Raw genomic sequence first — 13,307 nt, 5'->3', positions numbered from 1 at the left:
ACAGCCCCCGCTTCCTTTGCCCCGGTGGTTTGTCCTGCTTGGGTGGGGGCCGCCCCCTCTCCCTTCCCCTGTCAACCCCCTCCTTCCGGCTTGGAGAATCGAAGCCTGACCCGGTGCAGCTGCTGACCCCTCACTGCCCCCCCAGCCCCGTGGGGCCCTGCGGCGCCGTTGGGCACTGCCCCCCTCCACTGCGAGGCTCTGGTGGGTGGGGGGCACCCCTGCTCCCTCCCGGCTACCCTGCCCTGCACGGCCAGCCGGGGCGGTTCTGGTTGGTTTGTCAAGGACGTCCTGATGGCCACAGGAAACCCCGGCCCGGGCAGGCGGGAGGGAGGATGTTGATTGGTGGCGCACACACCTGTCCAGGTGCACCCGGACTGGAAACTGGAAGCAAAGGAGGCTCTTAGAGGAGGGCCGGGCCGCGGCAGGGCAGACGAGGTGAGGGCCACGGGTGCAGAGCTGGGGTGCGGGTTTGCGTGGGGGCCGCCCAGGCCAGGGCAGGCCGGGAGCGGGGTCGGAGGGTGGGGACTGGGAGCCAGTGCCTCACTTTGGTGCTCCCCGAGTCTCCTTTTGCGACCTGGGTGGGGGGCCCAGGGGAGGGCCTGGGAGTCGGGGGGGGGCCTGGGGACCTCACGGTGACAGCGCCGCTGCTCCAGGCAGTAGAGGCAGCCGAGCACCTGGGGAAGGCGGAGCGCCGGCGGGGAGGGGGCTCGAGAGCCTGGGCCCAGCCTGAGCCGGCAGTGAGGACACCCTGCACGTTAGCACACACGCTCGCACCCACCCTTGGTGATGAGAGCACCCCCACACCCGGCCCCTCCTTCACTCACACACGCACACACGCACACACACGCACACGGGAAAGCGCGGCCTTTCTATGACTTGAGAAGCAGCAGTATCGCAAGGGCCAGCGGCGGGACGAGGATTTGGGAGCGGTCCCCGGGGGGTCTGTCTGTCTGTCTGCTCTGTCAGGGACTGGATGGAGGAGCTGGTGGGGCTGCATGAGGGGTCCTCGAGGAGCCCCGTGGCTCTGCAGGAGCTATGGGGCCCGTGTCCCCGCATCCGCCGAGGCATCCGAGGTGAGAGCTGGGTCCCCCTCTCTTCCCCACCTGAGACCCCTCAGGTGGTCGCCCCTGCCCAGGCCCATCTCCCCCTCCCACCCGGAGGCCCAAGAGCCACCCTTCCCCTTTCACCTGTCCTGGGATGTCACTGCCCAGAGCCTCCTGGGGGGCCAGGAGGGGAGGGGTCTCTCTGCCCACTCATCCGTCTGCGGGTGGACGTGCCGGGCCGTCTCTCTTGGGAGATGCGGCCCCAAGACCTGTCCACTGTGCCCACCCTCTGCCCAGGCCTCCACGCTCACCCACCTGCATCAGGGAGGGGCCCGAGGGGAGGGACCCCGGCCAGTCACTGGACGGCAGGTGCCACAGCAGGTGGCTGTGTGGCCTTGGCCCCTTTCCTTGGAGCGCCACGGCCGTCGTTCACTTTGACACCTGGCAGTCCCCTTAGCCGGGGGACAGAGAAGATGGGGCCCCAGGAAGAGGCTAAGAGCAGCCTCAGGGGTCCCAGGGAGGGCCGGGTCCCAGGCTGGGCCGGCTGCCGGCCGGCAAGGGCACTCCAGGGGGCCAGCGGGGGCCCTCGGCCTGGCACGAGCAGGGCCTGGAGGACAGCCCACAGGTCCTGGGGTGGCGGGAGCCGCGCCAAGCCCTCGCGCTCCCTAAGCACGGGTCTCCCGAGGCGGCGTTGGGGGCTGTGGCCCCGGGCTCTCAGCTGCCCCCCTGCCCCTGGATCATCCCCGTACCCCAGATGGGGCAGAAGTGGGCAGGGAGACGGGTGGCTCAAAGTCTCCCTGTGGGGGCGACGGGCCGGGGAGCCCCCGTGCTGCCTCACGCCCGGCTCCGCCTGGGCTTCCCCGGTCAGGCCCGGGGGGCGGGGGCCGTGCCCCACTTGTGACCCCGACGTCCCGCCAGGTGGCCTGCGGTGGCTGAAGCAGACGCTGTTCCGCGTGGGGGAGGACTGGTACTTCCTGCTGATCCTCGGGGTGCTCATGGCCCTGATCAGCTACACCATGAACTTCATCGTCGGGCGTGTGGTCCGAGGTAGCCCCCCGGCCACGCCCTGCTCTGGCCAAGGGCTTCTGCACTTGCTTTTGGGGATACCTGACAGGCTCCAGGGGCGGCGGGGGGAGGGCTCTGGGTTGGGTCCCGGCTTTGCTTCTGCCTTGCTGTGTGGCCCCGGGCAGTCTCCTGCCCTCTCTGGGCCTCAGTGTCCTCATCTACACAATGAGTGGGAGAGGCCTGACTGTTTCCAAGCACCCATGCCCAACCCCTCATGCTGCTCCCACCCCTTCCCCTCTCCCCCTTGCTCTCAGCTCAGCTACCCTCAGGCAGGGCGCCTGCCTAGACCACCCGGCATAGTGCTTCCTTTGCCTCTGCTTCTGCAGTCTCCCTCCACTGTGAGGGCTCCCTGGAAGAGGGGGGCATGGGGCAGGTCTCTTTCTCTGGGAAACAAGCTTCTCTGCCTTAATGAGGACCTACTACGCACCCCGTTCAAGTCCCACAGTGGCCCTGAGAGGGAGGTACGATCACTAGCCCATTTGACTGATGGGGAAACAGGCTCAGAGAGGTTGAGTTGCTTGCCCAAGGCCACTCAGCTAGGAAATGGCAAAATTGGGATAGGATGCAGGGCCCGCCCTGCCGCCTCCTTTGGGGGGTCTGCCGCTTCTTGGTGGCCTGGCCCTCCCTCTCTGCGCCTCCATGGCCTGGGCAGCACAGCGTCAGGCCCGAGGGCCCTGGAGGTTCCCTGACTCCTGGCCGCCCCCAGCGCACACGTGGCTGTACCGGGAGATTGGGGACAGTCACCTGCTCCGGTACCTCTCCTGGACGGTGTACCCCGTGGCCCTCGTCTCCTTCTCTTCGGGCTTCTCCCAGAGCATCACGCCCTTCTCCGGAGGTGAGCCCACCGCAGCCATACCTCGGCCAGCGCCCCTCCTGCCGTGGTCCCCACGGCACAGCCTTTGCATCTCCCATCGGCCTCTGATGGGGGAGGAGGCAGCAGGGACCCCATCTCAGAGAAGTCAAGTCACTTGCCCAAAGTCACACAGCAAAGAGGCTGGACCTTGATCCCGAGGGCTCCTTTGGGTCGTGACAAGGACTGGTAGCAGCTTTCCCTCCAGGGCTGGTGCCAAAGCAGCCCAAGGGGCTGGGTAAATGAGGGGCTCAGTTCCCCCAGCCCCTCAGCTCTGTCTCCAGCTCTGGGCTGGCAGAGGAGTGCTGAAGGGTGCATCCATGGGTGGCTGAGAGCCGCTCCTGGGTTCCCCCAGGTGCTCACAGCCGACCACCAGGCCCACTGGGGGGACATGGGCAACTCATGTCTCCTCTCTGACCCTTGGGATCTTCATCTGCAAAATGGTCTTACAAATCCCAACCTCAGAGGGTTAGTGAGACTCTAACTAGATCAGCACGTCAGAACACTCTGTGCGGGGTCAAGCTTCCTCCCCACTCCTCCTTCCTTCCTCCCTCCCTCCCTCTTTCTCTCTCTTTTTCTTACATTTTTATTGCGACTTATATGCAGTAACACAAAACTTCCCATTTTAACCACTTCCATATGTAAAATTCTGTGGTATTAATTACACAGTCATTAATTTACAATATTGTGCTACCGTCACCACCATCCTCTATCAAAAATATCCATTATGCATTAACTGCCCGTTCCCCTCCCCACCCCTGGTGACCTGTAATCTACTATCTGTATGAATTCACTTATTCTAGGCATTTCATGTAAGAGAACTAAAACAATATATGGCCTTCATTTCTAGCATATTTTGCTTGCCATGGTGTCTGCACTGCTAGTCCTTGTGCAGTACATCCTTTTTATGGCTGAATAGTATTCCATTGTGTGTGTGTGCGTGCACATGCATGTACACCGTGTATGCACATCTATACTGTTCTGGGGGGACCTGGGGTCCTGGGCTCAGAGTCAGCCTCTGCTCCCCATATATGATATATTATATATATAATATATATACACACATGCATATCACAGATTTTTTTCTTTACACTTTTTGTTTTGAAATAATTTCAGACTTACAGGACAGTTGCAAAAATAATCCAAACCCCATCCAGACAATCCTAATCTATCTTCCCACGCCCGCCCAGTGCCCAGATCTCTAGGCATTTGGTTTATCCGTTCACCGTGATGGACACTTGGTGGCTTCCACCCTTGGCCGCTGTGGATAAAGCTGCTTCAGTTTTGGGGGGTATACCGAGGCGTGGCGCGAGTCACCGGGTAACTGTGTTTTCAAGGTCGAGCTTTACGAGGTTAATCTAAAGGTCGCCCCTGCTCCTGCCCCTGCCTGGCCCCCAAGGATCTGGAATCCCCGAGCTGAAGACCATCCTGTCGGGCGTCGTCTTGGAGGACTACCTGGACATCAAGAACTTTGGGGCCAAGGTGGTGGGTCTCACCTGCACCCTGGCTGGCGGCAGCACCATCTTCCTGGGCAAAGTGGTACGGGAGGCCCGAGAGCGGCGCCCCTGCCCCGCTCCCTTCCAGCCTTCTGCCATTCCCCGTCGCGCCGTCCGAAGCTGGGCCACAGGGGACTCGGGCCAGTGCCCTCCTCGGGGAGCTCTCGGTTTTGGGGGGAGGCAAGTCCAGTCCCCAGAGTGTGACGAAGGGCACACTGGGGGTTGGGGGCGTGTGGGTAGAGGGCACGGGTGGGGCAGCCATGCCTTACTGGGTGAGGCTCCCTCCACCCCACCCCCACCCTGGGCCTGGACGGGGGTGGGTCAGCAAGGACGCCCCCGGGCCCCCCCCCCAGGATGCCTGCCCTTCACCCGCACTCCCCTGGGCAGGGTCCCTTCGTGCACCTGTCTGTGATGATCGCGGCCTACCTAGGCCGCCTGCGCACCAAGGCCATCGGCGAGTCTCAGGTAAGGGGTGCAGGGTGGACTCCCCGTTGTGGAATACCGCCCCCCCCAGCCAGTGTGCGAAGGGGCAGGAGGCCAGAGGCTGACTCTGAGCCCAGGACCCCGGATCCCCCCAGAACAAGATCAAGCAAAACGAGATGCTGGTGGCAGGGGCAGCAGTGGGCGTGGCCACGGTCTTCGCGGCCCCCTTCAGCGGTGAGGCCCCCCCCCGCCCCGCGCCTGCGCCCTGCGCCTCCCGCGGCGCCCCCTCCCCGCGCGGCCTGGCTGCCCCTCCCGCGCCCGCCGGCTGAGGGGCGTGGGGGAGGGCTGGGCTGAGGCCCGGCTCCTCCGCGGGGGGCGGCCGCCCCAAGGGGCGCTGGGGTGGGCGGCGAGGCTGCGGGGTCGTTTGGACGGGCTCGGGGTGCGATCCGGCTCCGCCTCCCGAGGGAGAACCTGGGCCCGTGGGGTCGCCTCCCTGCGCCTCGCTTTCCCCCCGCGAAGTGGGGGCGGGCAGAGCGGAGCCGGGTGAGGACGGCGAGGCTGGCAGGGGCCGCTGACCGCGAGGACCCCGCGGCCGGGCGTGCCCTCGGGGGGTGCCGAGGGGGTGCCCCTCAGGGGGTGCCCCGCCGTCCAGGCTGGGGGGGGGGGGCGCCTGAGCTCCTGTCGCCCCCAGGCGTCCTCTTCAGCATCGAGGTCATGTCTTCCCACTTCTCCGTCTGGGATTACTGGAGGGGCTTCTTCGCCGCCACCTGCGGCGCCTTCACGTTCCGCCTCCTGTCGGTCTTCAACAGCGAGCAGGGTGAGCCCCCGCCGGCCCCGCGGTCCCCGCTGCTCCCCCGGGCGGAGAGCCCCCCCTCCCGCCTCCCCCTGCCTCCTCCCCCTCCCTCCCTCCTCCCTCCCATTCCCCTCCCTCTCCCCTCCCCTCCCTCCCTCTCCTCTCCCCTCCCCTCCCTCCCATTCCCCTCCCCTCCCTCCTCCCCTCCCTCTCCCCTCCCCTCCCCCCCTCCCGCCTCCCCCTGCCTCTCCCCCTCCCTCCCTCCTCCCTACCATTCCCCTCCCTCTTCCCCTCCCCTTCTTCCCTCCCCCTCCCCTCCCTCCTCCCCCTTCCTCCTCCCCTCCCTCTTCCCCCTCCCCTCCTGCCTCCATCCCTTGTCCCCTCCCTCCTCCATCCCTCTTTCCCTCCCCTCCCTCCTCCCTCTTCTTTCTTCCCCCACTTTCCCCTTCCCTTTCCCCTCTTCCTCTCCTTTCTCCTCCCTCCCTCCTTCCTCCTCTCCTCTCTCCCTCCTCTCCCTCCTCCCTCCCACTTCTCCTCCCTCTTCCCCCTCCCCTCCCTCCTCCATCCCTCTTTCCCTCCCCTCCCTCTTCTCTCTTCTTTCTTCCCCCACTTTCCCCTTCCCTCTCCCCCTTCCTCTCCTTTCTCCTCCCTCCTCTCTCCCTCCTTTCTCCCTCCTTCCTCTTCTCTCCTTCCCTACTTTCCCTTCCCTCTTCCCCTCCCTCTTCCCCTTCCCTCCTCCCTCCCACTTCCCTTCCCTCTTCCCTTCCCCTCCCTCCTCCCTCTTCTTTCCTCCCCCACTTTCCCCTTCCCTCTCCCCTCTTCCTTCCCTTTCTCCTCCCTCCCTCCTTCCTCCTTTCCTCTCTCCCTCCTCTCCTCCCTCCCTTCTCCTCCTCTCCCTCTGGTCCCTCTCCCCTCCTTCTTTCCCCACCTCCTCACCTCCTCACAGGAGGCAGGAAGGAAGCCGGCCTTGGCTGGGCATGGAGGATGGTGGCCCTGGGGAGGAGGGGGTAGAGCTGGGCAGGGAGGCAGGGGCCAGGCTGCGGGGGCTTGAATGCCAGGAACAGGGTCCTGGGGGCGCCCCCCCCCCCCCAGCCTGTGGCGCCTGGCCCTGTGTTGGTGGGGTGGGCGCCTCATCGCTGCGCCCCTGTCCCCAGAGACCCTCACCTCCCTCTTCAAGACCAACTTCCGGGTGGAAGTCCCCTTTGACCTGCCGGAGATCTTCTTCTTCGTGGCACTGGGGTGAGTGGGTGCTTTGGGCCCCTCGAGAGCCCAGTGGGGGCCCCCGCCCCCCTGAACCACTGTCCGCGCTCTGGGGAGGGGCTCTGGAGTCACCGCCCTCCCCGCAGGGCCATCTGCGGCGTCCTGAGCTGTGCCTACGTCTTCTGCCAGCGAACCTTCCTGAGCTTCGTGAGGACCCACTGGGCCACTGCCAGGCTGCTGGCCACCAGGTGGCCCCGGGACCCCCGCCCCGAGCCCACAGCTCACCGCCCCCAGGAACCCCTCCCCGCCCCTGCATCGCTGCCCTCCTGCTGAGCCCCCAAGCCCTGCCCGAGCCCGCTCCCCACCTACGGAGAACCGACCCCTCCCTAACACCCCCAAGTCCCCCAGCCATTGCCCCCACTAGGTGACCACCCCTCACTTAACCCCGCCCCCTCCCCGAACCCTTACCCTCACCCAGCCCCAACCCCCCTCACAGCCCTCACTGAGCCCCAGACCTCTCACAGAAGCCCCCCAGCCTGGTCTGCCCACCCGCCCCCTGCCCGAGCCCAGTGCCCCACTAGCCCCTCTGCCTGGCCGGCTTAGCGGGGGGGGGGGGGGGGGGGGGCACTAAGACGCTTCTTCCTCGGTCCCCCTCTCCCCTCCTCCCCCGTCCCAGCCTCCTCGTCAGCCCCCAGGGTGATGGGCCTGCTCTTGCCCAGGTGAGGCCCTGTCCCCCGCCCACGGCAGGGCAGGGGGGCTGCTGTCACCACTGACCCCACCCCCACCCCCCAGCAAGCCTGTGTACTCCGCCCTGGCGGCTGTGATTCTCGCCTCCATCACCTACCCCCCTGGCGTGGGCCGCTTCCTGGCTTCCCGGGTAAGGGGTGTGAGCTGGGGGTGGGGACTGGAGAAGAAGGGGGCGCCATTGGCGGTCACCCTGCGTGCGTTGTCTCAGCCAACCCTCCCGACACCCTTAGAGGGGAGGCGCCCGTCATTGTGCGGTGGAGGAAACTGCAGCTCAGCTGGGAAGCTGCTGAGCGGGAATTGGGGCGGGCGGCGGGGGCGGCGGGGGGCTCCCCCTTGGTGCCCTCACGCACAGCCCCGGCCCGCCCCTGCTCCAGCTGTCCATGAGTGAGCTCCTGGACTCCCTGTTGGACAACAGCTCGTGGGCGCTGATGACGCGGAACGCGTCCCCGCCCTGGCCCGCCGAGCTCGACCCCCAGAACCTGTGGTGGGAGTGGTGCCACCCGCAGTTCACCATCTTTGGGACCCTCGCCTTCTTCCTGGTCATGAAGGTGGGTCACCGCGGGGTGCACAGAGCAGGGGCTAGCCTGGGGGCGCTGCCTCCCCAGGGCACGAGCCCGGGCCCCCCACCTAGACCCCTGATCCGACTCCTGCTCTCTGGGTGGCCCTGTGCACGTCACCTCAGCTCTCTGGGCCTCAGTTTCCTCATCTGTAAAATGGGAGTAGATGAGAGGGAAGAAAAAGCCCGGGCATGGTGCCAGGCACCCAGTAGGCACTTTACGGTGAGGTCCCTCCCCCTGGCCTGCGCCTCCCTAAGGCCTGCCTTTGAGACGGGCATCTCCCGGCCCAGGCACCCTGGTTCTCCTGGGAAGCCCCTGCCCCCTGCCCGGCCCCTCCTGCCCAGGCCCGGCCCGCTGACCCTTGTCTGCCTCTCTGGGTCCCTGCCGCCCCAGTTCTGGATGCTGATCCTGGCCACCACCATCCCCATTCCTGCGGGGTACTTCATGCCCATTTTCATCTTCGGTGAGTCTGGGGTGCCGAGGGAGGCGTTCCAGGGCCTCGGGGCAGGGCCGCCTGGCCACTCCCTTCCTCCCCCGGCGGGGACCGGAGTCGGTCCCCAGGGACGGAAGGCTGGGGGGGCTGGGTCAGTCCCCCGCCCCCTCCTCACCCCTAGTCTGCGGCCAGGAGCTGGCATCGGACGCCTCTTGGGGGAGGCCCTCTCCGTCGCCTTCCCCGAGGGCATCAGGGCTGGAGGGGTCACCAGTCCCATCATGCCCGGGAGCTACGCCCTGGCCGGTGAGTGGCTGGAACCTCACGGGCTGCCCTGGGGCACCCGGCACAGGGATTGGGGCCGAGCCACCCAGTGGGCTCTCGCCCGAGCCCCCATTGCTCTTTACCTTCCCTCCTGCCCCGTCCCCATCCCCTCCTTTTCCCTCCCCCCTCACCAAGTCCGGGCTTTGGGGGCACTTTTGAAAGTGGCCCACGGGTGGCCTCTGGTCAAGAAGCCTCTGGACCCTTCCCCAGCTAGCCTGCGGCTGGGGCCGCACCCGCCTTGCCCTGGGCACGAGGCCGGCCCCCAGGCTGAGCTGCCCCCGCAGGTGCCGCGGCCTTCTCGGGGGCGGTGACCCACACCATCTCCACGGCCCTGCTGGCCTTCGAGCTGACCGGCCAGATCGTGCACGCTCTGCCCGTGCTGATGGCCGTGCTGGCGGCCAATGCCATCACCCAGAGCTGCCAGCCCTCCTTCTACGACGGCACCATCATCGTCAAGAAGCTGCCGTACCTGCCCCGGATCGTGGGCCGCAGGATCAAGTGAGCAGCGCCTGCCTTGGGCTGGCCGATGGGGTGATAGCATCTGGGGTAGGCTGGGGTGGGCCTCCCCAAATTCCCTGCCAGGGCTGACCTTGAACCTGGGAGGGCTTAGAGGGGCAGACACACAGCTGTCCCCTTACCGCCACTCTCCCCAGCTCCCTGCATGACCTGGGACAAGTTCTTGACGCCCTTGGGCCTCAAATGTCTTACTACTCACTGGTCCATCTTCATAACAGGACAGATATGGCCCCATTGGGTGGATGGGGAACCTGGAGCTCAGAGAGGTGCCATGCCTTGTTCCAGGTCACACAGAGTCAGCACCAGCTCTGGGAGGTCCCTTGTTCTCATCCCCGCTGGGACGTTGGGAGCTGGAGGTGAAACTAGAGAGGAAGCAGGCATTAAGGTCCTCTTGTGACCAGACAGGACAGGGTGGCGTCTGTCCCAGGAGAAGCAGGACTAAGGGAGGACTCACAGGCTGCGAGAGTCCTGGCTCCAAGGCCGCTGTGCTCTGAACCTCAGTTTCCCCATCTGTGAAACAGGGGTGGTTACTCCAGTGGTTTTCAAATTTTCAAAATTTGGGGCGAGGGGTCACAAAACTTTTCTTCCGATGACATAAGCCTGCTGGATCAAGCGGACCGATGTGGAGCTGGTCTGGGGGAGATAGGGGGTCCAGGGGTCTGGGGGTCCAGAGCCAGGCCATTAGGTGGGAGGGTGCCCTGGTTCCTTCCCACATTGGGGTCCCAGGAGCTGCTCACTCCAGGAAGCCCTCGGCCCCTGTCCACAGTAAAGAACCACGGGCCCCTCACTCCAGGCAGGCCCCCCAGCTGTCCCCGCCTTGTCCGGGCCTGAGGGGCACCTTCCTCCATCCGCAGCTCCCACTGCGTGATCGTGGAGCACTTCATGAACCGTGCCATCACCACGTTGGCCAAGGACATGCCGCTGGGGCAGGTGGTCAAGGTCATCACCTCCACAGACGTGGCCGAGTACCCCCTGCTGGAGAGCACAGGTGCCCAGCGGGAGGTGGGCAGGGGGCTGGGGTGGTGGGCGCTCCCTCTGCCCTCCCCTGCACTCAAAGGCTCAGGCCCGGCAGAGGGTAAGCCGGGCACAGCCACCCTCAGGTAGACCCGAATCCAAATGCAGGCCCTGAGACCGCCCGTGGCGCTACCCACTGCTCCACCGTGCCCCACTTCCTCCCTCCAGGGATGGCTGAACGAGATGGGAGACTGCCTGCGGGCAAGGGCGGGGCGCCCAAGCCTGATGCAAAGGCACCCTGCCGGGTGACCTCTCCCGGCGCCAGGCTGCCCTCCCAGCCCCTGGCAGCCTGACCTGGCCCGCCCCAGCTAGCACGCCCCACGTCAGAAGCTGGCTGGCCTTGGGCAAGGCGATGAACCTCTCTGTGCCTCTGAGCCCCAGGTGCCTCTTCGGCAAAATACTTCCTGACCCCACTAGCTGCTGTGAGATTCCTGGGAGACACGTGAGCATCCACACCGCAGCTGTTCGGTGAACAAGTCTCTCCTCTCTCCCTCTCCTTCCTCCTCAACCTGTCCAGAGTCGCAGATTCTGGTGGGCGTCGTGCAAAGGGCGGGTTTGCTGCAGGCCCTCCAGGCTGAGCCGAGTTCCTGGGCTCCAGGACACCAGGTGGCTACTAGTGGGGGGCGTCAGGAGGGGCAAGGGGACAGCAGAGGTGTGAGGGGAGGGGCTGGTTTTGTGAGAGGGGCAGCCTGGGCAAGGGGTGGTTGGTCCAGGTGGCCTTTCCCACCCCGCCCCCCAGGGGTCTCTCCAGGACATCCTGGCTAGGGGCTGCCCCGTGGAGCCAGTGACCCTTCAGCTGTCCCCAGAGACCTCCCTGCACCAGGTAATGGGGAGACTTGGGGCCCCTGGGTGTCGGGGAAGGAGCCCGGTAGGGAAGCTCGGGCTCCAGCACCCCCACTTGCGGTCTTGCTCTCCGTTTCTCTGGGCCTGGCTTCTCATCTGCAGAATGGGCCTAGCAGCTCTCGCCCTGCCCGTCTCTCTCTCCCAGGGTTGTTGGGATGATGCGGAGAAAGGAGGAAAGCGGGGTGGGGCTGGGGAAAGAGAAGCCTCTGGGTGAGAAAGACAGTGGCTGAAAGGAGGGCCTCTGTATTGAGGGACACATGGGTTTCGATTGAAATCCACTGCATTCTCCTTCTGTGACCTTGGGCAAGTTTACTTAACCTCTCGCCAGGCCAAGCATCCCCTCTGAACCCCCACAGGCAGAGAGCCTGCTGCATAGCATGCGGGAGTGCAGAGGCAGGCTGAGACCCGGGGGTGGCCCCAGCCCGGCTCTGCCTCCGCCCGCTGCTGCTGGGTGGCTGGCCCTTTCCACCCAGGCCCCGGCCGACCCTTTGCGTGGACTCTGGGGACTCCTGGTGGTCACACTGGGCACTGCAAGCCCAGCTCCCTGAGGGGCTGCGGGCACCGTTGCAGCAGAGCTACCGGCCAGGGCCACCACCTCCCCTCAGAGTCCCCCAAGCTGGGGCGACATTGAGGCCAGTGGCGTGGTGTGGGCGGCCCCCACAGCGCTTCCTGACACCCCCGTCCAGGCACACAACGTCTTCGAGCTGTTGAACCTTGAGTCCCTCTTCGTGACGTCGCGGGGCAGAGCTGTGGGCTCTGTGACCTGGGTGGAGGTACCGGGGCCCCGAGGCTGGGGCAAAACGGAAGGCCCGCACCTGTGCAGGCTGCGGGGAGACCAACGTCCTCCAACTCAAATTTGGGGGGTGGGGCTCATGGGTCCTGATGCTTCGCCCTTTCTGGGCCAGTCTTCCCACCGGCTGCGCCTGCCTACCCCCACCTTGCTGTGTGGCCAGTGGCCCGGCCACTCTCCAGGCTCGATGACCCCTTCTGTGCAATGGGAGGCACTGCCTCTAGCACTTACCCGTACTGACCCTTAGGGGAGTCAAACAAAGTTGGAGCCCCCACTCTCAACCTCCCCTACACCTCCCTTCCCAAAAAAACCCCTTCTCCTCTGTTCTAGCTGAAGAAAGCGATTTCCGACCTGACAAACCCACCGGCCCCAAAGTGAACCAGCCCGGCAGGATGAAACAGGGACACCTCGGCTGCCCTGGTGACTGAGGCCGCGCAGAGACCCTGCCTCTATTCCCTCCATCACAGCACGCCCCCCTCCAGGCCAGCTCAACTCCTTGGCAGAGCCGGCGGCTCTAACCCAGCCCTGAAGAGGGCCCATGGCCACCACGTCCCATCCTGGAGGGGACAACTGCCACATGCCTCAAAGGATGGAGCTCAGAATGCCAGATAGCAGAAAACCAGACCAGGATAGAGTGGGTGCTCAATGCTGCTCCTCAAGTTCATGAATGAATGACATTGGAGACGGGCACAGGCCATCCCCAAGGGCAGGCACAGATGTCCTCCGGGGCTTGTATGACGCCCAGCCGGAGGCTCCTGAGAAAAATAAAGCCCAGTCCCCAGAGCTGCTGTTCATCCCTCGTCTTGGCCCCAAGGGCACTGACTTGGCACCACACCTGCCCTGGCCCCTTGAGGGAGCCCATGGGGCCCCTGGGGGCCATGTGGGTGTGGCAGGGTTGAGTCCCTGGTCTCATGTCCCCCGCCCCCACTCCGGGAGGGAGATGTGGAGGAAAGAGGCTCCCTAGGGCAGGGCTTGGAGCACTTGTCCTGTGGACAAGCAGGACCCCGTGGTCCGGTTACCTTCAGCCCAGCCTCCTTGTGTCCTCGGCTGAGCCAGGGCTGGGGAAGCAGGGCCCGGGTGCGACGCCTTGGGGAGTCCACAGAGCCTTGGGCGTCCTCCACGGGGGCTCAGGCTGGGTGCATGTTGACCAACTGCACGTGTGCTGGTGGGGAAGGGGCTTCCTCTAAGTCCCTCTAGACCACACCCCCTGGGGCCC

The 13,307-nt window shown here is 65.5% G+C and overlaps 1 protein-coding gene across 2 annotated transcripts; it reads left to right on the top strand.

Annotated features, from left to right (window-relative positions):
- The first annotated feature begins 319 nt into the window (after positions 1 to 319).
- On the top strand, positions 320 to 12,874 carry LOC101418334 (chloride channel protein ClC-Ka-like). Of its 2 annotated transcripts, none has more exons than XM_058304327.2 (20): positions 320 to 435; positions 967 to 1,073; positions 1,962 to 2,090; positions 2,815 to 2,943; positions 4,358 to 4,497; positions 4,842 to 4,919; positions 5,033 to 5,111; positions 5,569 to 5,694; positions 6,825 to 6,909; positions 7,017 to 7,118; positions 7,663 to 7,747; positions 7,992 to 8,165; positions 8,568 to 8,637; positions 8,800 to 8,910; positions 9,213 to 9,426; positions 10,299 to 10,432; positions 10,976 to 11,064; positions 11,198 to 11,281; positions 11,988 to 12,074; positions 12,422 to 12,874. In XM_058304327.2, the coding sequence occupies exons 2-20, from the start codon at positions 974 to 976 to the stop codon at positions 12,467 to 12,469; spliced, it is 2,064 nt and encodes a 687-aa protein (XP_058160310.1). In that variant the 5' UTR covers positions 320 to 435; positions 967 to 973; the 3' UTR covers positions 12,470 to 12,874. The 2 variants fall into 2 exon arrangements, with proteins under 2 accessions (XP_058160310.1, XP_058160311.1); XM_058304328.1 differs by lacking the exon at positions 320 to 435 and adding an exon at positions 446 to 461.
- Positions 12,875 to 13,307: the final 433 nt, after the last annotated feature.

Source organism: Dasypus novemcinctus, chromosome 9 (genome assembly GCF_030445035.2).
Source record: "Dasypus novemcinctus isolate mDasNov1 chromosome 9, mDasNov1.1.hap2, whole genome shotgun sequence".
Taxonomy (NCBI): Eukaryota; Metazoa; Chordata; class Mammalia; order Cingulata; family Dasypodidae; genus Dasypus; species Dasypus novemcinctus.
The sequence above is the reverse complement of the archived record's forward strand: the minus strand, read 5'-3'. Positions and strand labels throughout refer to the sequence as shown.